At 65.8% G+C, this 23898-nt stretch overlaps 1 protein-coding gene across 18 annotated transcripts in view; it reads right to left on the bottom strand.

The window, feature by feature from the left end:
* Positions 1 to 23898, bottom strand: part of KIF1A (kinesin family member 1A) — a gene marked incomplete at both ends in the record, with an annotated part of 69261 nt that overhangs the window by 23459 nt on the left and 21904 nt on the right. For 8 of the 18 annotated variants that reach the window (XM_079709729.1, XM_079709730.1, XM_079709732.1 and 5 more), the window contains 18 exons: positions 271 to 389; positions 1752 to 1842; positions 1977 to 2145; positions 2335 to 2473; positions 3184 to 3269; positions 5497 to 5615; positions 13084 to 13221; positions 14616 to 14794; positions 15144 to 15292; positions 16039 to 16132; positions 16311 to 16383; positions 16465 to 16645; positions 18356 to 18439; positions 19340 to 19446; positions 19726 to 19805; positions 22121 to 22196; positions 22440 to 22519; positions 23412 to 23545. In XM_079709729.1, coding sequence (XP_079565855.1) covers positions 271 to 389; positions 1752 to 1842; positions 1977 to 2145; positions 2335 to 2473; positions 3184 to 3269; positions 5497 to 5615; positions 13084 to 13221; positions 14616 to 14794; positions 15144 to 15292; positions 16039 to 16132; positions 16311 to 16383; positions 16465 to 16645; positions 18356 to 18439; positions 19340 to 19446; positions 19726 to 19805; positions 22121 to 22196; positions 22440 to 22519; positions 23412 to 23545 — 2098 coding nt within the window. Of the gene's footprint in view, positions 1 to 270; positions 390 to 1751; positions 1843 to 1976; positions 2146 to 2334; positions 2474 to 3183; positions 3270 to 5496; positions 5616 to 12145; positions 12386 to 13083; positions 13222 to 14615; positions 14795 to 15143; positions 15293 to 16038; positions 16133 to 16310; positions 16384 to 16464; positions 16646 to 18355; positions 18440 to 19339; positions 19447 to 19725; positions 19806 to 22120; positions 22197 to 22439; positions 22520 to 23411; positions 23624 to 23898 lie in introns of all 18 variants that reach the window. The other 10 variants (XM_079709741.1, XM_079709742.1, XM_079709743.1 and 7 more) reach the window with 4 other exon arrangements.

The following is a 23898-nucleotide window of genomic DNA, read 5'->3' as shown; positions in this document are numbered from 1 at the left end:
GCGGTCCATGCCCAGCCTAGGCTGAGGTTCTGACAGCGACGGTCTTTAAGAAACCCCTCCTCAGTCCTCAGGGGTCATCTCTGACCCGCTCTGGGTCCTGCCGACCCGGGAAACTGGCTGCCGTAGGCGGGGAGATAGGTGGTGGGAGGTGCACGGCTCTGTAGCCGCCACACCAGGCCTGTCCAGGGCACGGGCCGAACCTGCTGGCCAGGAGGTGGAGAGGCTCTGAACCCCCCGACCCCCTGACCCCCCCGACCCGGGGCCGCTGACCTGAGCACGTCCTTGCAGAGGGGCGGGAATGGGTGCTGCTGGTAGTGACCGAAGACCTCGAACACGATGGGCTGGCTCTTGATGTACTCGATGAAGGACTTGGTCACCTCCACTGCGATCTGGAGGGAGGTGTGGTCAAGTGGGGGAAGGAGAGGCACAGAGGTAAGTGCTCAGCCTCCACAAAGGATCCGGCACTCCAGGCCCAAATTGGAGACCCCCAGCCGGGCTGACCTCTGCCCACGAAGGGGGCAGTGCTCCTTGCCTAGGTCTGTCCAGCCCACCTCTCCTACCGTCACACTCCCAGTGGACAGGCCACCGGGCAGCGGCCCTAGGGCTCGCTCCCCAGGACAGATGGGGCTGGGGGCCACTAGACTCAGCTGGTCTTTCAGAGCACAGAGCTGGAGGGGGGGCCTCTGTGATCTGGCCTGACCCTTCTCGGGCCCTCGTCCACTCACCAAGAGTTATGGGTTGAATTGTGTCCCCCCTGATTCATATGCTGAAGTCCTAACCGCCCCCCGCACGTATGTTTAGAGACAGGGTCTTCACAGAGGTGATCAAGTTAGAATGGGGCCCAATCCAACATGACTGGTGTCCTTGTAAGAAGGGGACATTTGGGCATAGGCACGGACGGAGAGATGACGTGAGGACACAGGGAGAAGACGGCCGTCTATGAGCCAAGGAGAGAGCCAAGGACAGACCCTCCATCACAGCCTCAGAGGGAACAGCCCTGCCCACCTGGATCTTGGGCTTCCAGCCTCCAGGGCTGAGAGGTGCTAAGTCTTTGTTGTGGAAGCCCCCAGGGTGTGGGGCTCTGCTGGAGCAGCCAGGTAAGGAATCCACCAAGCACGCCTTCACACCTGGCCTCATTTCCCTGCCTTAGAAACCACGGGAGCCCCTCTTCCCTGAGGGTCAGGACAGGCTATAGTTCGCAAGGCCCTTCTGAGCAAGGCCCCTGTGCCTGCTTAGGCCACACACCCACAGCTGGGCAGCCCAGGGTCAAACTCACACTCCCTGGCCTGGCCCCTGAGGCCTTGCCACCTGACCGTTTCTGTCATGGCCCCATTTTCCTGCCTCACACCAGAAAGTCCCTGCTCTCCTGACAGCCTGGCTTGGAGACACTCCCCGGCCTGGAGCTTTCCTGGCCTCTCGGGCATCTGCCCGGGCATCGTGCAGCTCTCCGCATGCCCTGCCCCGGCCTCAGCCCCAGCACCAGGCCAGGGTGGCCTCGCTGGGCACCCCAGAAACTGCACGTCCACATGTGCCCAAGGCTCGCTGCAGGGAGCCCTCGGGGGCTCTGATCTGCCCTCACCCCCAGTCTTAAACCCACCAAGGCCCCCAGTGCCCAGGACAGGGCTGGTGCTCAGAAGAGGGAGAGAAGCAGTGACAGAGAGAATGAATGAAGCTCAGGGAGGCTGCACAAAGCCCTGGCCCCCAGAAGGGGCCGATCACGGCGGGGGGAGAAGGGGGCTCTAAGGACGTACGTTTTGGACGTGGTAGAAGCCGAGTGGGGGCCCCCTCCCCGTGTTCTTCAGGGGCTCCGTAGAGAAGGCCTCGTCATGGCGATGGATGAAGCTGTGAATGGGGAGGAGACGTTTGGCGGGTGTGGGGCCTGGACACGGGGACCCACAGCCTCCCGGGGGTCACCAGGCGCCCCCCGCACCTTGCCGAGACCCACCCACACAGCCCGGCCTGGGTACGAGACTCACTTGAACTGGCAGAAGATGTCGGCGTACTCGGCGGAGATGCTGGACGCCTGCAGGACGGTCACGCGGAAGGTGAAGATACTGCCCAGGCCGAGGTGGTCCAGGGCAGCGTCCAGGGGCCCGTCCAGGGCGGCTTTCTCGGGGCTGTCCAGGAGGCCCTCCGGGGTCACCGCTGCTGGGAGCCAAGGGCAGAGGGGCATGGCAGGACCCGAAGAGGCTGGAGCCCAGACTCAAGGGCTGGGCCTCACCGCCTGTGCCGGCTAAGAGGCGGGGAGGGGGTGGGGTGGGTGAGGAGGAACTCCAGGCCCTCGCGGGGTTGGGCCGCGTCCCAGAGCCTGTCCCAGCAGCTGCAGGGACCCACCTGAGCAGGTGTTGTTGTTGACCTCATCGGCCGAGGGCCCTGCGTCAGAACCCTGGCCCTGGCCCTCCACGATCCGCAGCTCCTCCTGGGAGGTCCCCGAGCGGGACATCCCCACCACGGGGCAGGACTCGGACTGGAACTGTGTGGGCAGGGGACAGAGTCAGACAGAGCCGGCCTGGGTGCGGCCACTAGAGCCATGTCGAGGACCGGGAGCCTCGTTCCAGGCCTGCCCTGCCGTGGGTGGGCACCCACCTCCCCAGGCCTGTCTCCCATGCTGTCACGGCCTATATTAGTCTATCAAGTGGGAAAGGAAGGTGGGAAACGGTCTCTGGCCTTAAGTTCTGTCCCCTCTCCCCAGCCATACCCCTCCCTCAGCTCCTCCCCGCCGTGGGCAGGACGCAGTGAGACTCTCCCACTGGCTTTCAGGGCCCTGGCCAGGTACCCCGCCACCAGGTGCCCCCATAGCCTCTGCTGCCCCGTCCGTGCCCCCGCACTCTCTGCCTGATGCCCTCTGCCCCTCCTGTGCACCCCCAGCATTGACGACCCCTCCGAGAGGGACCGCTGGGGGGCTCTGGGCCCAAGGCCTCAGACGCACTGAGGTTCAGGGTGGGGCAGTGGGTGGCCGGGTGGTGTCAGGTTAGGAAAGGGCCTAGAGGAGAGAGGAGGAGCTGCCCGCTCCAGGGGGCACCAAGCGGGAGCCCCCTCCTCTGCCCTCTCGCCTGAGAGCAGAAAGGGGAGCCCTGGGAGGAAGACACTGTCTACTGTTCCTCCGAGTGGGGCCCCGAGTGCTGAGGTCGGGCTGGAGGCCTGTCTAGTGGCGTCCATGGCTGCACCACTCTTGCCCGCTACCTTCTCAAAATGCTGGTCGTCAAAGGAGATTTTGGCGGTTCCCGACTGGCGGACGCCGGAGCCGTAATCAGGGGCCTCTTCGTCGGCTGAAACGGGAATGGAGCAGGTGGTCAGGGCCCAGCTTGCCCCCCGGTGGGAGTGGCAGAGCTGCCCAGTGTGGGGAGGGCATGGGAGCCAGGACGGGCTCTGACCCACTTTGGGGGGAACCCCGACACCGTCAACTGGCTCTGGAAGAATGAGGGCGCCGTCCTGGGCCCACCGACCCCCAGCCTGTGCTAGCCCAGGGCCCAGAGGCAGCCACGTCCTCAGCACGGCCTGCTCTGACGGGCCCGCAAACTCCACATTTTCAAAAAAAAACCTTCAACCCCTGCCCCTCTGCCCCCCTGCCCCCAGCCCCGCCCGCCCGCCCCCACTTGCCCTGGCCCAGACTCAGATGCTCCAGCAGAACCCAGGGGTCCTCAGGGCCCCACCTCCCCCTCAGCAGGGCCTGCCCCACCAGGTCCTCCTGGCTCCCTCTGGGAATCGCACCTGTCCCTCTGCCGCCACTGTCACCCCTCTGGACGCTCAGTGCCCCACACGCTCTCACACCCCCTCCTTCACGGCGTCTGGGGTTCCCCGCTGTGCCTGGGACAAAACCCTAACCCTCCTCCTGCTGTCTAAAGGACCCCAGATCTGACTTCCCACAGCCTCCCTGGCCCCCAAGTCCAGCCACTCTGGCTAGATGCCACCCCAGCAGACTTCACAGACCCCAGGGGGCTCCAACCCTCTGTTCCGCGGCCTTGTCGGGGTGCTAACACCACCATGCCCTCCACCCTGGCTGCCCGAGGGGCCATGGCTTTGTCCCACCATCACCCAGGGCCGGCCCAGGGCCTGTGCAGAGCAGGGCTCCATGTTGGGAGACTGGATCAGCCGACCCCTGCCACGGTCAAGGGCAGGAGCAGGTGTGACTTCTGAGACCGCTGAAACAACACCCTGTGGCTTTGTAAAGTTCCCTCTCCTCCACCACAGCCACTAGACAGGGGATGCCACGTGTGGCCCAAGCACAGACAGCGTCTACCTATAAAGCAGCCGGCTCAGTGGGTTCCACTCAACAGGGCTGAGCGGGGCAGGAAGGGCCAAGGAAGAGCCCAGGGAGGACAGAGCCCCTGGAGATTGCAGGGGCAGTGTCCCCCAGGGGATGAGGGTGGCACTAGATGTTCCCAGCATCCCTGTCACCTGGCTCTTCCCTAGAGCCACCCTTCCCCCCCACTCCAGGCTCCCCCTTCTCAGCTGGGTCCCCAGGGGCCTCAGCACCATGGTGACATGACTGGGAGGTGCTGGAAAGAGCACCTGGAATGATGGGGTAGTGGGAATTCGGTGAGGGGGGACCAGACATCCAGAGTGGGGTCGCGTGAGCTGTCCAGTGGGAGTACAGGCCACCCAGGTTGCTCACACTCCGAGCCTCCCTGTCTCAGCCTGGAGACACTCTGCTGCCACACACTCTGTCTGTCCTGCCCCGTTCTGGCCCCAAGGTGCCTGGGCTGCTGAGACGTGTAGAGGAAAGAGAGTCCTGTGGAGGCGCCGGGGGCCCGAGGGCAGAGAAGGGAGGAACGGCCGTTACAGTGCGAGCACCAGGCCCTCTGGCCGAGCGCTCCCACATCTGTGTTCTTCAATGATCTCTCCATGTTCCTGCCGCTAGGAAGCTTCAAAGTGGATGCCATTTTCAAGGGAGCAAACCCAGGCTGCCCACGGCCAGGAGAGGGTGCTGGGAAGGTGACTAGGCAGTGAGAGGGTGTGTACCTCTGCAGTGAGGGGGGCTGTATCACCAGGCCCACAGTGGAGGGGGAGTTCATGGCCTCTGGGGACACAGGCCAGCACATGAGAGGTCAAGGGGTCCAAAGGGGGCAATGCTGGGGAGTCAGGAAAGGCTTGGGGGCTGCAGTGGGCAGGGCCGGAGCTAAGGGCTGCAAGTCTGTGCGCCTGCCCTGGGGCTGAGATGGCGGTGGAGGGGGAGTGGCAGGGGGCACCTCTGCGCCAGGCTGGCTCCATGGGTCCACCTGGGGCTGCCTGGTGGCAGGCCCGAGCCAGAGTGGGCTCAGACAGCCCTGGGCTCGGCCTGCACAGCCCCGGAGGCCCCAGCCGACCAGACAGAGCCCAGGAGGCCAGAGCCAGGAGCCGGGCAGCAGGGGCTTCTCCCACAGGGAGAAACAGAGGAGGCCAGGGGCCTGGGTGGGGCTGGATGCACGCGGACCACCATGTGAGGCCCGGAGAGGTCTCCCCACCCAGGGGCCCCATCGGTGAAGGGACAGCCAGCCCGGGCTGCCCCGCACACACCTGAGATGGCCTGCACGGCCACGCGGAGAAAGCCCTTCACCTCGCCCTTCTCGCTGACGATGGCCACACGGTGCACCAGGGGCACGGGGTACAGCAGGTTGCTCAGGTACACGAAGGCCCTGGGGGGAGGCAGAGGCCACGGTCAGGGCCACCCCGCTGTGTGCTGTGACAGGCGGCAGCGGCTGCACGGCCCGGGCTCACGACACAACACTGCAAAGCAGAGCGAAGCGGGCAGCCAGGGCGGCAAGCAGCAGGGTGGGTGGGCAGGCAGGGCACTGCACTGGGCGGGGTGGGGAGGGAGGGGTCCTCGGCCGCAGAGGAGACAGGAGAAGGCGCAGGGACGGGGGGCGCGGGCGCCGGCGGGAGCAGAGGCTGTGGTGAGGGGCTGGGCCAGGGCGAAGCCTGCGGCCTGAGCAGAGAACAGCCGAGGAAGGAGGTTTTCAGCCTGCTTCAAGGAGGAGGACCTGGGACCCGCCTCGCTGACCTACGACCCTCACGCTGGTGCTGATGTCCCCCCCCCGCCCCTGTCTCCCCGCCCATTCCCCAGTGGCCCCTGACGCTTGCTCACAGACCCCACGACGGAATACGCCTCGTGATTCCCTCTGAGCCCCTCCAGGAACACGGCGGGTGGGAGCTCCATGATGTCAGCAAAGCCAGGGCACCCCACCCCTCACCGGGGCCCAGGGGTCTGGCTGAACGAAGCCCTGAGGACACCCCAGAAACCGCGGCACTGCCTGGCACGGCCCCACCAGCTCCCAGGGTGCCCAGAGCCCCCCCACTCCTGTGCAGCTCAGCTGTGCACCCAGCTAGTGCCAGCACAGGCAGGACAGAGGCCACGTCACCCCAGCGGTGCCCCACTCCCTGAGCCGGCCAACGTGTGGAGTCACATGGGCAGCCGGGAGGACAGGGGGGTCCCTGGAAGAGCCTGTGCTGTCCCGCTGGGTGGGCGAGCACAGCTCCTCCCCATTCGGGGCACCCTCCTTTCGGGGGGCACCCTTGCCTCCCACCCTGCTCTGCCCTCCCCTCCAGCCCAGAGGAGCAGACCTCGGCAGCCCTGAGCTCGCTGGGCTGGGGGTCCGGGGCAGTGGTCCTGGGGGAGGGGCCCGGTTTGGGCAGGATTTGGACAGGAGAGGGTGGGAGGGGCTGGGGAGGAAGTGCAGAAGGCGGGGTGAGGGAGGCCCCGGGCCTCGGCCAGGGATGGGGGAAGGTGGGAACAGAGGTGAGAGCAGCAGGGAGGACAGTGGAGGGGAGGTGGGAGTCTGCTGGCCAGGTGGGCGCTGGCACCTGGTGCATGGCCGGCGGGGGGTGGTGGTGGGCGGAGCTGGGAGGACAGGAGGAGAGGCGTGTCATCCCAGGCACCCTGCCCCGCGCCCAGGCTGAGCCGCTGGTGTCGCCCCACACTGAGAGCTCCGGGGTCCCCACTCTGGACCCCGTGGTGAGAGGCACGGGGAGGGGCTCTTCCCCGGGGGCCCTAATTCCAGGCCCTGGTGTCCCCTCTCAGGTGGGCTCCTGATCTTGCCGTGTCTCCCCGCCACCCTCCCGCCGCAGGAGGTCGGAAATCTGAGCACCGTCCTGGCTTTTATCTCAGATCTATCAGTTCTACCTCAAAACTCTCTCTGAAATCCTCCACCCAGCCCATCACCCCTGGCCTCCCTCCCGCTTCCTTCATGGTCTCCTCCACAGCCGCCAGAGGGGACTTGAGGCGCGACCAGACCCGTACCCGCCGTGGCCCCCGAGCTCTTTGCATCCAAGAGGCACCTGAGCCCCTGCGGCAGCCCCGCCCGCCCCGCTCAGCCCCGCTCTGGCCCCCGGCGCCCATTTCCCTGCTCCTGCCACTGCCCCCAGCCGCTCCCATCTCCGCGTCCAGGCCGCCTTCTGCACGGCTCTCCCTGTTTGTCTGAATTCACTAGTAGGCCCATCTCTGTTGACTGCTTTTCGCTTTCTGGGTACCCACAGGCCAAGGCAGGCCCCGGTCAGGGGAGGGTGTGCTGCCTCCGGGGCCGCCCTCCTGGGGCTAGAAGAAGCCCCTCTTCCCCAGCACAGTGCCCCTTCCTTCCACGAACTCTTCGGGGGCAGCGTGTAGATGGATGGTGGGGGCACCTCTGCCCATCGCGGGGTTGGTGGGGGCCTGGGGCTCCACTGCCCCGACCACCCACTAAGGCGAGCCCCGGCCCTGGTCCCAAGAGGACACTGAGGCCCAGAGAGCGGAAGCCCTCGCCACGGCAGCAGAGGTTGCCAGCGGGCAGGGGTCGGCCGGGGTGGGCTGCTGGCCTCGCCCAGCACCCGCCTCAGGACGGGACGGCGGTGGCCTTCCCTCACCGGGCACCCGGGCTCCTGGTCAAGGGCCTTTGATTGACATTGGGAGTGGGAAGGGGGCTACCATGAAACGAGCAAAGCCATGAGGTCCAGAAGGGGAAACAGAGGGGGCCTAGGACTCAGGCTGTGGGAGGAGGTGCAGACCCTGCTCTGCCCCTGCGCCCGGAGGCCTGTCCCCTGGGTTGGGGCACCGCCCAGCCACCCCACCCTGCCTGAGAGAGCTTAGGGAACTGGGTAGGACAGCCCCAAGCTGCAGGGCCAAGTCAGCACCCACCCTCCAGCAGGTGGAGGGTGAGCAGAGAACAGCCGAGCAGGTGGAGGGCCTCTTCCCCAGGGCAGGACCCCTTCCCCGGAGCACTGCCCGCTGCAGAAAGCCGGGTGTCGGGAACAGCCAGAGGGAGGGGCCGCGGCCTGCCCACTCCACCTGCAGCCTGCAGGGAACCCACAGGAGGACCCTCAGGGAAGGCGGGACACCTCTGGTTGTGGGCTAGGTGAGGGCATGGTGCCAGGCACGGGGGTGCTTAATCAGCACAGCTTGCCTGAGGGAGAGTTTAAGGGCTGTCCAGGGCCACCTGGCCAGGAGGGGAAGGCAGGCTCAGGGCCGTCTCAAAGCCCCCGGCCCGCCCAGGGCTACCTTCCTGAAAGGGTCAGGCGGCAATTCCACAGGGGCTTCAAGCTCCCAGAAGGTCACTCACAGTACCCTGGAGGCGACCCGGGACTGCCCCTGAGGGGCAGTAATGGAGGGGCAGGAGGCTACCCCTCCCCCTTTCTGAGTCCGCAAAGGCCAGGCCAGAGGGAGTCTGAGGCACTGCACAGAGAAGTGAACTGAGGCAGGTGCCGGACGCAGCCCAGGCCATAGGCAAGGCCATGGCAGGCGGGTCCCCTCCTGGCTCCCCCCCAGGGCCTCACCGCTCCGCAAACCTACTGTGGTCTCCGGGGGGCGCTTTCTGCCACGTGGCCCACCCGTGGGCACAGACGCCAGGGTCCCACACATCAGAGGGGGCTGCGCCCCTCGTGTCCTAAGGCTCAAACAATCCCATTGGCAGCCCGCGAGACTGAAAACTCCGGTGAAGAAACCGTCTGCGCCTGCCCCTCCGAGCTCACGGGGGCGGCACTGGAGCCCCCAGCACCCCGGGTGGCAGGTGCGCCCGCGTCTCCTCACATCACAACATGGAGACCAGGACCCCCTCACCAATGGCACATCTTAGTTGGATTGGCTGCGTCTTTCTTTCTTAGGGGCACAAATACGGTGCTGGAGAGCTAAGACGCCGTGCTAGAGCTGGTGAAATACGCCATCCCTGCCCCATTTCACAGGTGAAGAGACGGAGGCTCAAGGACATTAAGGAAGTTGCTGGCAGCAGAGCCCCAGCTGGGATGAGACCCCACAGGCTGCCTCCTGTGCAGCTCCCGACCGTGCGGACACCACGCTCCATCCCCCACCGGCTTCATTAATACAGCTCAATAATTAAGTAAATCAAGCCTTTCTTGATCTTTCAGGATTTCCTGATGTCAGAGGGCAAAGAAAGCCCAGATACTTCTGGCACTGAAAAACGGCAGGGCCGGGGGCCTCGAGGGACCCCTTGGTTGGAGGTTAGGGTTTGACAATGAAAAAGCCGCCTGGAATCCGCGGCCACACTCACTCTCTCTGAACTTCATCACCTGGCTGTGGGACGGCCTCTGCTCTCACGCTCACTGGGGCGCCCAGGTGGGTTCGCATGCAAAGCCAGCTGCGGCTCTGGGGCCGGTGCTCCCAGAGGCAGAGGAAGCCACACTGGATACTCTCTCCTTCCTGCTGCCCCTGGTCCCCGTCTGACTGGTGACAGTGACGGGTGCACTCATCCAGAAGGGACCCCTGGGGCCCAGCAGCCACGGCCCCTGCTGGCAGCACCAGCCTCGAGGGCAGGGGGTGGGGTCTGGAAGACCCCAGGCCCACCCCACCCGGCAGCCCCAGAACTTGAGGGGATGGGGCCCATGGTGCAGAGGCTGGGCCTCCCCCTCACTGCCCACCAGGTGCCGGAAACAACCTGACGTCAGCACCCGCCACCCTGGGCCAGAACAGCCCAGCCCTGTCCAGAGGACCCTGCCGGCCACGGCGCACCCACCCGCACACGGGGTGGCTCGGAGCCTCGCAGGTGACGACTCGGGCTGAGCGGCTCGGCACGCAGAGCGCAGCCAGCTGGGAGCTGAGGGCTCAGCCTCGCCAGCCCAGATGGCACAGAGCGGACACGGCGGGTCAGTGCTTTTCCACCCAGAGTCTTGAACACGTCCCTTGGGCGGTCGCCAGTCCCTCTTCCCCGGGACCCTCCATCCCAGACAGTCACCTCCTCGCCTTCCTCTCTCTGCAGCCCACCTGCCTTCTGAAAGCCACGGTCCGAGCAGGGAGGATCATCGGGGAAAACTGAGCCCCCAGGCCCACTTCCTCCCCCTGGGTTGGCCCATCTCACCTCCCAGTTCACTGGCACCCAGACCGCCAGAGGAAGAGCCCCCCCGGGGGGCTGACCCTGTACTTGGGTGAGGAGCCCCGGGTCAGGACGGGGGAGGCCCCTGCCGGGGGCCCTGTTCACAGAGGAGAGGGCACCTTGAAGCAGGCTGAGACCCGCCGGAGAGAGAGGAGGTGGCAGAGCCGGGGCTGAGTGTGGGGCAGCGCTAACCACGAGATTGGTGAGGTACAGACGCATGCTGGGGCCGGAAAGCCTGTCCGAAGGGAGACAAGAGTGGGCACCCCCATTTTGCTTAAGCTTTGGAGAGAGAGCCAGCAGCTACCAGAGGGAGAAAAGGAAACCAAAGACGGGGTCCTTCTCAGGGCCTGGGCCTGCACAGCTGCTGCGCGGAAAAAGCCAATTCTTGCCAAACCAAAAAGATCAGGACGTTTCCAGGTGAAGCCCCTCGCAGACGGCCGCCGTGGGGAGCTGGCCTCTCACTCGTGGCTTCGGTTTGGCTTGCTGGTTTTGTCACATCCCAGATCCACAGAGGGGGGAATGTCGGAAGGACCCAGCTCTTTCCGGCTGAGACTGCGAGAGCCCACCCCCGTTTCTCCCAGTGTCCTTGCCCCCGTGTGCCCTGACCCCACGCCTGCCTGGCACCCGGCAACCCTGGCCCTAGCGGCCGGGCTTTCTGAGAGGCCTGCGTGGAGCTGGCCCTGGGGCCACTCCTCCCCCTCGGGCTCAGCAGAGCAGGAACCCAGCCGGGGCGTCTCGGAGAGAGCCACGAGGTCTTGTCCAGTGGGCCAGCATCTCACACTCAGGGAAGACTAATCAGAATAAATCCATGACGCGCCAGCTGAGAACCTGCTTCCTTCCAGGAGGAACCAGTGGGGCCTTCACTCCATCACCCGCACCCAAGGGCTCCCAGTGCAAACTCCACTATCTGGGGACCAGCCTCGGTCTTCAGCTTTCAGTACTGGTGCTCCGAGGTCAAGACTTCCAAAAACTTCCATCAGTCTAGCCCAAGGAAGCAATCTCAAACTCCTAAAGGGTTTGCTATTAAAGCTATCTTACACCTTTGCGTATACGTAAATTCAGTTTTCATGAGCTGAATTTTCTACTACAGCTAGGTTTCTAGGCCTTTCCTTCCCCTCTTGCTTGCGTTCCATTCCATGGTAATAGACATAAGGGATGGACTGTATAGGCCCAACCTGCCTGCAGGGTGGGGGTCCCCGCTCCCCCCGAACTTGGCCTCTCTCCTCTGTCCAGGAAACTGAATCATGGGCTCCTCTGCAAAGGGCGCTTTCCCATGAGGGCAAGCGGCCACCGGCACCGTCTCCGGCACTGACGGCCTGGGGGTCAGGAGGGACAGGACGCCCTCACCTTTAGACAGAGACTGGCTCAGAGAGAGGCCGGGCTGCCTGGGACCCAGGGCTTCAGAAGGAGGCCCTTCCTTCCCTGCCCCCCGGGGCGGCCGGCTCCGGCTTCTGTTCCTCTTCCCACAGAGAGGGTAAGGACACTGGGAGCAGACCAGGACCCTCCATCTCTTCTGGAAAACAGTGGAGGGAGGGAAAGCCACACTGGCTGGTGGGGGGGGGTGCCCATGCAGAGATGCATGGCTCCACCTTTCCGAATGCCCCCGCGGGCCCTGAACGGGCAGGGGCGTTGCTCTTCCCGAGTCCCGGAGGCCTCCACCTGTGAGGAGACCGTGCCCCGGGGCACCCTGCCCTCCTCCATCACTGGGGCCCCTCCAGGAAGGCCAGGAGCCCTCGTGCCCCCTCACGCCCTGTCCTGGGGAGGCCCCGCGCGCCGGGGGTCGCGCCCTGACGGCGGTCAAATTGTGCTCGCAGCAGTGCTCCTGTGCAAAAGAGCTGGTTCCTTCCCAGCATGCTGTCCTCGACCTCACCAACCTTCCTACTACACTGAACAGGGGGGGCCGGTCGTAAAACGGGTCGCGGCCGTCGCACGGCATGTGCTCCGGAAAGACGTCGTCCTCCAGGTCCTCCTCCTCCCCCACGCTCTGCTCCTCAGCAGGCTCGGCGGCGTCGGAGTCAGGGCTCGAGGAGGCGGGGGAGGGGGTGAGAGCAGCCATGCGCTCGCTCATGCATGTGTTGAGAAGTGGGTAGCTGTTGCAGCCAGAGATGACTGAACTGGGGTTAGTACGACAAGACAGAGAGAAGTTAACGCCAGCTCCTCGGGGGCGGACGGGGCGGGGCGGGGGCTTCCGAGGAAAACCCAAACCAAACACACAGACCATCAAGAATGCTGCCTCGACAGACAAGAGAGCCAAAGTGCCCGGTCCCCAGGCGTGGGAAGACACCGCATGGGGGTCAGTGTAAAGCTCCGGAAGGTTCCGGAGGGCACCGGCAGGTATGGTCCTGGCCAGGTGTGGCTGAGGTCGGTGAGGGCCTCGGGAGCCTGGCCGTGTTGAGGCCTCAGGAACCATGCCCCCTGGGGGGGCAGGGGCCGGGTGCAGCCCCCGGACCAGGAGACTGGGGACAGCAGGCACGGACTCTGAGCTCTGGGAGGACACGGCTCTGCCTCCTGCTCACACCCCACCTGAAAGCCTGACCAAGCCTCACATTCACACACACGGACAGGTGTCGCCTGACGGCCATGGTCCCGAAGTGGGGGTGGGTGGCGATGCTGAGACCCCCTCCCTGGTCAGGGCCCACTGGTGTGTGGAGAGGACTGGCCAGGGGGCTCAGACCAGGAAGGACCAGGGCCGGGGACTCGGGATGGAGAAAGGCATCTGGCCGGCCCCCCCTCTTGTCAGGGCCAGGGCCCAACCCCTCGCTGCCCCCCACCTTCTCTCAATCTCTCAGCCCGGGGGGAGGGAGGCGCCTACCTGCCCACGAGCCGGAACCAGGGGAAGCGGTCGTAGAAGGGGTCTCCACCAGTGACCACGTTGTCACAGTCCTCGATGATGCTGGAGGGCACCTCGGCCGCCCGGTCGTACATCTCCCGCATCAGGTCCAGCCGCTGCCTGCGGGGCAGAGGTCAGCGTGGGCCCGGGCAGAGCATCCTCGGGTCTCAGGCCCAGCCCGGCTCAGGCCACAGCATCCTGCTCAGGGTCACCCACGGCTCAAGCTGGTTTGCCAGGCGGACCCTCCGGGGTCCTCGGAGTCGGCCAACCATGGCCAAGGGGCTTGCAGTTCGCCACACGTTCCTCTCAGCCCCAGTGATGGCCGCGGCACGTCAGCCGCGTAGGGTCGGGGACCAGCCCCGCTCAGGACGGGGCGTCGGGGCACGGAGCCCCGGAAGCTCGGGGAGCAAAGGGCGAGTTGTGAGAAGACACAGGAAACAAGGCATTTTAGAGGCTATCCCCCGGAAAACCGGCAGGTGGTGGGAGAGACGTAGACGTCTCCCTCGGAGGCTCAGGCGCAACAGGAGGGACGTGGGGGGCGACATCCGCCCTCCAAGAGCAGACGGCAGCCCAGGAGGACGGGGCAGGGGCAGGCGCGTGTCCGTGAATGCGCGTGGGTCAGTGCGTGTGCCGGGGGCGGGGACCTCATAAGAAGGGAAGGCGTCTGCGTGTGAGGGTGTGTGAGCGGGACGGAGTGCGTATAAATGTGTCTGCGTGCGTGAGCACGTCATGACCACGTTTTCCGTTCTCTGCATCTCATGACGTTTCGACATCTCTGGGGCCTGCCCCGACAGTGAACAGCCTGTGGGTGAACCCACCTCCACACGAGCCACCACCCGCCCCTTAGCCGACTTGCACGCCAGCCGGTTCCCCAGCCCTAAATCACCCGGGCACAGCCCGGGCCCGAAGCCCACAGGCTTTATGCTGACCAGCCAGTCCTCGCTGTTCACCCTGCCCTGCTTTGCCCATGAAAACCTCGCAGAGGCCGTGGCGAGGCCGTCCCCTCCCTCCTTGGCCCCCGGACGGCCCTGTGCCCACGTGCCTCACGTTTCTAGGGACACTTGAGCAACATTAAAATTGTCTTCAGTGGCAAAGAGCCGTCCTGTCACCTTCACCCAGGAAGAGCCAGGCGCACGTCAGGGTGAGTGTGTGGGACCTGAGGTAGAGCCGTAGGGCAGACACCTCCCAGGACACCTGGCCGTCCTCCCTGGGGCCCCCACCGGGCCCTCCTCCACCCCCCCAGGTGGAGGGGCCCCCAGCTTCCTGCAGCGCCTCATCCGCCCCTTCCTCCAAACTTTGCCACTGCTCTGGTCGAGGAGAATATGGATTCTATAATGAGGCTGGGTCCTCCTTACTTTTTTTCTTCTGATTTTAAAAGAAATCGAAACAGGACAAATAGCTGCCGGGACATGTGCGCCCCGTGCATTCCATGTCCACCTCCATTTCAGTGGTCTCGGCCCAGGCCCAGGGAGCAGCCCCACCCCACTGCCCACCGCACGGCCCACCCACTGCACCTGAGTTTCTCCAGCGTCCAGTAGTGGGTGGCCCCATTCTTCTGGTCCTGGACCTCCACGGCCACGATGGTTCGGGGGAAGGGGCGAGTCTCTCGGTCTTTGGCGGCCTCTGGGGGCAGCAGGTCAGGCGGCAGTGGGGAGTACAGTGTGTCCGTAAGGAGGACAAACTGGAACTGGACCTGTGACCAGTGAGGAGGACGCCCGTCAGCCCAGAGAGGGTGGAGCCTGGCCCTGGAAGGGCCTCCTTCCCGCTGCCTGTCCCTCAGCCATCCTCGGAAACTTCCCACCGGCTCCACCTGGAGAGGAGGCTCCACCTGCCCACCGGCCTGCCTACGCGTCCCCCTCCGTCAGTCCCGGGCCCCCCCTCCAACCGCCCACTCTCCTCCCAGGGACTGCAGGTCAGGGGGTCCGCCCCGCCCCCCCGGGAGGCGGAGCAGCCTGGCACCGAGGCTCGGCGGGAAGCAGGACGGGTGACGCCCGCCCTCCAAGGTGCAGACAGCAGGGGCAGGCGCAGCGGCAGGGGCCCACCTTCTTCTTGAGCTCGACGCTGATGGCGTTGGCCTCCTTGAGGAAGATGGCGTTGCCCCACAGCAGGTCTCGCAGCGACGTGAACTGGTACCACTTCCACTTCCGGAAGGCCCACAGTGCCAGCTCACACTCCCTCTCCGTCCACTGGACTGCGGGGAGAGGCACACGGGGTCATCCCGGGGCTGGGCGCTTGGTGTGCGGGTCCCCAGTTGCACACTGACTGGCAGGAAGCTCTGCCACAGGGGACAACCCTCGTGCCCCAAAGAGGCGGCCGGCTCCCCCAGTGTGAGCTCCAGGGTCCTGAGAGTCGGGCTGGAGCTCAGCAAGGACCTGGGGGGCAGCAGTGGGGCGGGGGCAGGAGAGCAGACCGGGGCTTGTCCCACACACCCTCTCGGGTGGACGAGTCCAGCCGGGGGAGGCCTGGTCACTTCAGCACAAAGGTCCCGACCAGCTGACCGGAGGCCGAGCTGGACGTGAACACCCTGCCCTTGGGCCACCCTCGGGCCCCCAGCAGCAAGAGGTCAGCCAGTGGGCCGCCCAAGCAAATGCTCCCAAAGCGGGTCCTGAGGTGTGGAGCAGAGACCTTGTCTGGGGAGGAGCACCAGCCTCCCTTGGGCAGGACAGGGGTGAGTGGACGCAGGGTGCCCGCCTGGGAGCGCCCACCCTGCCCCATCCTCCTCACGCTCCAGGCCGCCCCCGCCAGAACCAGCAGGTGTGTGGGTGTGTGCGTATGCACAGGTGCTGTGCTGCTGCAGCACAGCCTCCCGAATCCTGCCTGCAGACCACGGACCCCAGGGCAAAGGTGCCAAGCAGCTGACCTGCAGGGAGCGGCCCGGGCCGCCTCTTTGCTGAGACCCCTCCGCAGCCCGCCTCCACGCGGGGCAGGGCTCCTCACCTTCGTCCTCCGGCCCCTCCTCCTCTTCGTTCACCTCCGGGTAGTACCGGGAGTCCATCTGCTTCTGCAAGGCCTCCAGCTTGCTCTCGTAGTCCTGGCGCAGAAGCGAGGCCTGTGGCTCCACGTGGAGACCAGCCCGTGTCCAGCCCTCCCACCCGGGCCCGGGCCCAGGGTGCCCGGACGTAGCCCCAGCACAGCGGGCCTCCCCACTCTGCCCGGTTCCACCCCTCGGCCCTTCCCCTTCCAGCAGCGAGCGCCCGGGCCGCCCTCACCAGCCTCTGCTGCTCCAGGAGGTAGGTGGCCTCCTCGCGCTCTCGGCGGTACTGGTCCTCCAGCTCCTGGAGCCTGCAAGAGCGTGCAGGCGTGAGGGCGCGCGGGCGGCGGCGGGTTCCGGGGGCGCCCAGGCGGCAGCCCCCGGGGCCTCACCTCTGCTCCATCTCCTGCTTCATGTCGATGCCCTGCTTCTCCAGCAGCTCGCGCTGGGCGAAGGCCCAGTCCACGGGCTCGTTGGGCGTCTCCGCGCAGGGCGTGCGCTCACGCTCCTGCCTTGCCTGCTCAGGGTGGTTGAACCGGAACACGTGGCTCTTTCCCATGATGATGCGGTTTCCTGGGGGATGGAGGCGAGGCCAGAGTTGGTGGACCTTTGGCCTCGGCTGGTCTCGGGGGTGAGAGAGGGGAGGAGGAGGGAAAGAGGAGGAATGCAGCCGGGGCTGTATCCTAGCACTGCCCACCCCTGGGAGGGCCTCCAGCTGCCAGGAGCCGGCCCTCTGGGGCCTGTGCCCGGGGTCCTCCACCAGGACTTGAGCGGGCCTCCCCACTCTCCCCGGTTCCTCCCCTCGGCCCCTCCCCTTTCTGCAGCAGCGATGGTGGCAAAACACAGTCCTGGGGCTTCTCCACTGCCCTGTCCCCTCCACGGCCCCACGGGTGCCACCCCCAGGCCAGCCTGGCCTCCTGCTCCCGTGCCCTGGGCCTTGGCACTCCCCTACCCGAGGGCTGGGCTTGGCCCCCTCTTGCAGGGCCCCCTCCTGCAGGGAGCTTCCCTTTCCATCTGTCCCACCGGTGGAAGCAGGGCAGGGGTCTGCGTGTTCCCAGGGCCAGGGTCCACCCTGTCTGCAGGACCGTCCAGGGCACACCTGTCCCACGAGGGCAGGGCCTGCTGTCTCTGGACTGTCCTGCCAGTGGGGGTCTCTGTGGACGGCCTAGTTCCTTTCCAGCTTCCTCCAGGAACCACGGCTCTGCCTTGTGGCCTACAGAGCTGGCTCAGCCCCTCTCCCCACAGGAGAACCCGGGCCTGCAGGCTGGTCCTCCCCAGGCCTCCCTCATCCCTCCTCCAGCTCCCGAGTTCGGCCGGCCCTCCCAGACCGGGCCCTGCCCCGAGCCCACAGGCACCAGGCCCCATCCTGAAACAACAGCGGGGGAGAAGGGAGCCCTGGACCTGCCCTTGGCCAGCTCAACTGCCCCATCTCCCCACACTGGCGGCCAGGCGAGGCCCATGAATCCAGGACACGCGGTGTGTCCCTCCCTCCCTCAAAGCATGCCTCGGGACCCCAAAGGCAGGACCCTGGGTCCTGGAAGCTAAAAACAAGGCCCTTCAGGGTGGCCGGAGAGGTCTGGACGTCAGGCTGCCAGGCGTCACCTCCTAGGCCTCCCATCCCCTCTGCACCACCAGGTGGGGAAGGGGAGGGTCCCCCTAATTCTTAGCAAAGAGTCACCCCGGCCAAAGCTGACACGATGGTCAGTGTTGTGTGTCAGTGTGGCCGGGCTGGGGAGCCCAATGGTGCACCTACAGTCACGTGACCTCCAGACAGGAGACCACCCACCATGAGGCAGGTGGGCCTCCCCCCGTCGGGTGAAAGGCCTCAGGAGCTAAACTGAGGCTTCCCTGAGGAGAAAGTCCCGCCCGTGGATTTCAGACATGCCTGTCCAGCCCTCACCTGAGCCAATTCCGTTAAATAAATCTCTTGATAGATGGACAGACAGACAGACAGACATATCTCCAGGTGTGTTTTAGAAGACGAGGACACAAAGCCAGGGGGCCGGCGTCCGGAGGCCGGTGCAGCGCACACCCCGCTGGCTGTTCCTCTGTTCCACGACGCGCCAGTCCCACCGGGGCTCTGGGACAGGCACCCCACCGCCCGGAATCCCGCCTCGGCTGGCCTGCAGCATCGACTCAGCGCCGCTGGAGCAGCCTTCCCCCCCAACCGCCCCGGGCCCGTGCGCTGCCCGGCTGGTGGGGGGCAGACTGGGGTGCCGCACAAGCAGGAGGGGCGCGTGTGCAGGGCAGGCGGCGCAGGGGCCACCCCTGCCTCCACTGTACCTGACCGCAGGACACTGGGCTCCGTGACTTTCTTGCCATTGACGTAGGTGTCTGCCCCCTCACAGGGCTCCAGGGTCACCACGGCTATAGGACAGATGGGGGCACAGAGAGGAGGACCGTGAGGGGCCGTCCTCCTGGCCGCGTCCCCATCTGAGCCCAGCAAGCCCCACTCAGGGTCGGGGGCAGGGGGCTCGACCCACCTGGCCACCTGCCACCCAGGCGCAGCCCCCGCCAGGCCCCTCTCCTCCCTGTGGCACCTGGCTTGGGCCTCGAGAAGCTGGAGGGGCCTCTCAGCCCCTCACAGATGAGGAAAGTGATGCCCAGTTGGGAGGCTCACGGGCCCAAGTCAGAGGTGGGAAGGCCGTGCTGGGTGACCGCCCCGCCCCGCAGCGTCTCCAGGTGGGATGGGAAACAGTGGCTTGCATGTCCCCAGGAGTCCCAGAGCCCCTCCTGGCTTTGTGCCCACCCACCGAGGGGAGAGAGAGCTTCGGGGACAGAATTCTGGGAGAACCAACGTCCACAACACCGTTTAAGGCCACCACCCTGAAGTGGCCAGGTCACAGAGGGGGCTTTGGTCACTGGTCTGCATCCTAGAGGCTGTCCAGACACCTGCCCTGATCTCGGGGGCCGTGGGCACTGGGACAGCCCAGCAGGTGCCTTCTCGAGAAGGAAGGGTCATGCCCAGAACCGGCAGTGGGGACGGAGGCCCGAGGGCAGGCCGGCCAGGGAGATGGACAGATGGCCGCTCCCAGCCCACGGGAAGGCGTGGCCTAAGAATAGCCGTCCCTTCGATCCAGGCTCAGTGCCCTCCCACCCGTGAGCACCCCAACCAGCCCCCTGTGCAGGGACGGAGCTGCATGTCCCCAGCCCAGCCTTCAGAACACCTTTCGGGGTGGGGGCAGGGGGGCTCCCGGGACTGAACGGGGAGCCAGGAGGGCTGACACCAGCAGCGCCGGGTAGGGGCGGGGCCGGGGGAGGCCATACCTTCACTGCCCCCTCGGGAGTCGCTCCGGAAGACGCAGTGCTTCTCCTTGATGAAGTGCCCGCTCAGGACTATGTCTTGCCGCTTCTCTGCGCCTTCCCGGCCCACTCTGCGTGTGTGGTGCGGTCGTCAGCGCCAGCTGGACCCAGGGCACCACGACACCACCCACTGGCCCGCCTGGTCCCCCTGCAGCCCCCAGGATGCCCAGCTCTTACAGGAAACGCCTGGAGAGCACAAGCGGGGGTCCAGGGGACAGCCCCCAAAGCGGCCTGGCCTGGGGGAGCCACACTGCCCAGAGGGGCCCACAGCGCCCCTGCCAGCAGATGCCCGGGCTCAGCGACCCCTCAGTGGGGGAGCCCAGCCCTCCCCGCGCCCCGCCGACCCCCACCTGGTGATCCCATCCTTGATGTAGTAGAGAAGGCACTCGGACATGAGCGGGTCCTCATTCAGGTTGACGAGATGCGGCGTCTGTGGAGATAGAAGGGTCACCTCTCTTCGGGGTGTGGGGGCGGGAGCCCAGCCCGGGCTGCCTGCTGCCCTCTCTCCCCCCAGGGACCAGACCGCCACCCGCCCTAGGCCTGGCCTCTCAGGGGACACAGTATCCTCCCAGCCTGGCAGAGAGGACAGGAGATGTGAAGGAAAAGGCTCCTGAGGAGGAGATTTTGATGGGGACCCCAGAGTCTTGGGAGGACAGATGCCAGGCGGCACTTGGGGGGCTGGGCTTCGGGAGGGGCTGGGACCCCAGCTCTGAGCACTTGAGTGCCCAGGGAGTGCTTGGAGGCTGTGGTAGGCCCTTGGATGTGCAGGGCAAGGCTGGGTCCCATGGGACCTAGGCCTGGTCCTCCATTCTAAAACGGGGCTGCAGGTCCCCATTCCAACCGGGGCAGCCAGGAGCTGAGGGGCCCGGGATTAGGACGCTGGGCAGGGAGGGGTCGGGCCCTGGATGCCAGGGAGCAGAGAGGCTGTGAAAAAAGTCCCCCTGAGCCACCCAGGTCAGACGCCCATACCTGTCATAACCACGGGTCTACCAAAACACGACCCAAGGCCAAGGTGACCACTTCCCGCCAGCTGCCCCGTCTAAGCACTGCCCTCGGCTCCCCACCCCATCCCGTGCCCAGGGCAGCCACTGCAGGCTCTGTCCACTGGGCCTTGGACCAGCACCCCCTATCTTCACTTTCTCCACTGCTCTCACCCGGGGTCTCTGGGCCCTGACACTTCCTGACCTCACACCCGGTCCTGGGCAAGGATCCTGCAACATGGCAGACGCTGGAACAGCTTCCCGTTTCCCACCTGGCACCTTGGGGCAAGCTGCCCCCACCCTGAGCTGAAAATGCCTCTAACACCCCTGCACAGGGTTGTGGACACCTGGTTATCAGACATAGGACAGACCATCCACAGCGGCCCCTTCCCCTGAGCACAGAAGGCGTCCAGCCAGGAAGGGCCTGCGCTCCCTCCACGGGGCCGAGCGGGGGACCCAGCTGGCCCATGTGCTTCTCCAGAGTCCTGGGGACCCCACTGTCCTCCAGAGGAAGTGTCCCTGGTGGTCCCGAGGGCCGCCCTCCCACTCCTGGACAGTGTCCAGACCCGGGGGCACCAGCAAATCCCTCTGCCACCAATGAAGCCAAAGGACTGCACAGCCAGTGTCCCGAGGGCACTTGTACCCCAGCTTCGCCTGCCCACCCCGGGGCACTGCGCCCAGGGACAATGCAACAGCTCAAGAGCAATGCATTCCAAATGAAGACCAAAGGCCTATCTAACAGGGAGTGAAGCAGGACCCCACCAGGGTGCCACCTGCTCCCCGGCCTGCCGAGGTTCTCCCAGGCACCCCTCCTTCCTGTTTCTGGGCCTCAGCTGCTCCCTGGGCCGGAGTGCATGGGTGCAGAAGAAGCCTGAGGAGCCTGGCCCTGTCCCCAGGGAGCAGCCACCCTAGCAGATGTGCCCATCCTACCAGCGCCCCGTGCTCCTTTTCCCTTGGTGCCCCAGTGGCTCCGTGAGGGCTCCACGTGCCGCCAGCTTCGGAGACTGGCAAACAAAGAAACCCTTTGCTGGGGTGAAACGTCAGCCAGGCACTTCCTCACCAACAAGGCAGCAGGGGCAGGGCCTGCAGAGTCCCGTGCTGGGGTCAGAACAGACTGCCACTGCCTTCCAGGCAGGCTTCTGGGCTTGAGGCTCAGCTCCTAAGGGCCCTAAGGGTCTGGCAATCTTTGGGGTGGGTGCATGGGTGTGTGGGTCTGGGTCCTGGAACCACGCAGAGACTTTTTCCCTGACGCTCGTGCTTCGCCCCATCTGAGCGACTGAACAGGGGGTGGCGCTCTGCTCCACGTGAGGGCCGGGGCCACGGGCAAGCTGGGCCTGGGTGGGAGGAGAGGGGTGCTGGGACGGCCAGACCCTGCTTTAGCTGATCTCCAAGAGGGCAGCTGGCTCCCAGCTCGTGTCCAGCCAGGCCCTGCCCATGAGCGGTGCAGGCTCCTGGGGGGTCCAGGCCCCACCTGTTTCAGGACCCTGGTCTCACCCCAACCTGAGGGGCCCAGTCCACCCCTCAGGCAGCTAAGTGACCTCTCTGACGTCCTAAGGCCATAGGGACATCCCACCATGAGGAGGCAGGGTCTAGGCTCCGCACAGGGAAAGGATGGCTGCGGGTGAGCCTGGCCAGGTGCCTGGAGCCGCTCTCCCTGCTCCCAGGAGGACCCTGCTGACCTTCCAGGAGCTGACACCCTGCCAAGGGCCGCAGGTCCCCCAGCCCTGTCCACATCGGGGCAGCCCAGAGAATGGCCGGCTCCTACCTTTTTGGGAGAGAACACCCCCAGGGTGCCGCCGTCCTCCCTCATGGCCACGCCCATCTCGGCCAGCAGCGCTTCCCTGGGGGACAGAGCGGGGGTCAGCACCCACACAATGTTTCATCTGGTCCATGAGTTCAGGTGTCCACTTGAGGGACTGGTCCCCTGACTGGGGATCGGGTCAATGGGGCCATTGGTGACGGGGGTGGGCGGTCACTGGATGAGAGGGGATGGGTACGTCCTGCACTGGACACGGCCACCCCTGGGTATAGGAGCCGAGGGCTGAGCACAGGGCTGCTGCCAGCCCCCAGCCCGCACCGCCCACCTCTCCATCCGGATGGCTTCCGTCCGCCGCAGCTTCTCCTCCCAGGTCTCATTGAGCTCAGCGATGATCTTCTCCGTCTCCTGGGGAGCAGACAGAGCAGAACGAGGTCAGCGCAGGGGGCAGGCGGTGGACAGAGCCCTTGGTGCCAGGCAAAGGGGAGACGAGTAGCCGGGCCTGCAGGGCCCAACACCCCAATTCCCAGGTCCATCCAGGCTGCTCGAAGTCTGAAAGGTCAAGGTGAAGGGCTGAGGGCTAATACGTGCAGAGGACGCGTGTCTTTGCTGTGGACACACACAGAGAACAGAGGGAAAGGCAGAATAAACCCAGAGGGAGAAACAAACACGCAGGGAGACGCTGACACCAGTTCTGAGGTTCGAATGCCCCTGGACCACGGGTGAGACGGACAACACTTCCCACATCAGCACTGCCTCCCCATTTCCTTCCCAGCCCCCACATTCCAGTGGGCCTCTGCACCCCAGGTCCATCCCGGGTGGACGCCTCCCACACCTCAGGTGGGCCCTACGCCCCAGGGTGGCCGCACAGCCCACCCCCTCATCAGCCCGGGTCTGGCGCCTGTGCCGTTGTCCCCTCCGTCTGGGCTCGCCGTCCACCGCTCACACCCAGCACCTTGTACCCACTCGCTGAAGGAAGCCAGTAACTCAAACGCTAAAAGCAGCCCGCCCGTGGCCAGGCCAGGAGAGTGAAGGCCATGCAGGAGCAGGTATAAGCACGGAAACCCGGGAGGGAGGGCACAGAGGCCCTAAGACCCCTGCCCTAATCAGCAGGTGGGCCCCATGGTCCTGGACAGGGCACACCGACCCCCTGGACGGGGTGCTTGGGGTCGGGGGCCAGGACGCACCCCGCGCCCCCCTGCACGGCTCACTTCGCCTCTGACCAAGCCCCTCTGCCTGCGACCATCCAAGAGGAGTCTTGGCCTAGTGTCCACCAGGTCCGAGCCCGGTCCTGCCTCACCTTCAGCCTTTCTATGGCCTCTTCACTGCCCGGGGCAAACAAGATGCGCTCGTGCAGGCTGGACACAGAGGCGGCACGGCTGGACAGGGCCGAGAGCGAGGACGAGGGGCTCACACCCACCAGGGCGTTGGTCACTGTGGAGAGATTGTCAGGGGCTGGACTCAGCTCCGCCCCGCCACGGTTACGATTATTGTTGTCAAGGTCGGACACGTCTACGGGAGGAAGGGGGGCAGACAGATGGGAGGAGAGAAAAGAAAGACCAAGTTGGGAAAAAGCAAGACAAAGGTGAAGAGAAGGTAGCAAGCAGGGACCACGAGCTGGGCGCCCGGACGAGCACATGCAACGCTGCCCCCGCCACGGAGCGGCTGCGCCACCAGGTCCCTCGGCATCCCCGCCCAGGGCCTGCACTCCCCCTGCACACATGCCAAGCCTGCGGGCCACCGGCGTCCCTGCCCTCCTGCCCTCCTGCCCACCGCCCTTTGCTGTC

Source organism: Hyperoodon ampullatus, assembly GCF_949752795.1.
Source record: "Hyperoodon ampullatus genome assembly, chromosome: 8".
In the NCBI taxonomy this organism is placed as follows: Eukaryota; Metazoa; Chordata; class Mammalia; order Artiodactyla; family Ziphiidae; genus Hyperoodon; species Hyperoodon ampullatus.
Note: the sequence above shows the minus strand (reverse complement) of the source record. Positions and strands in the feature narration are given on the sequence as shown.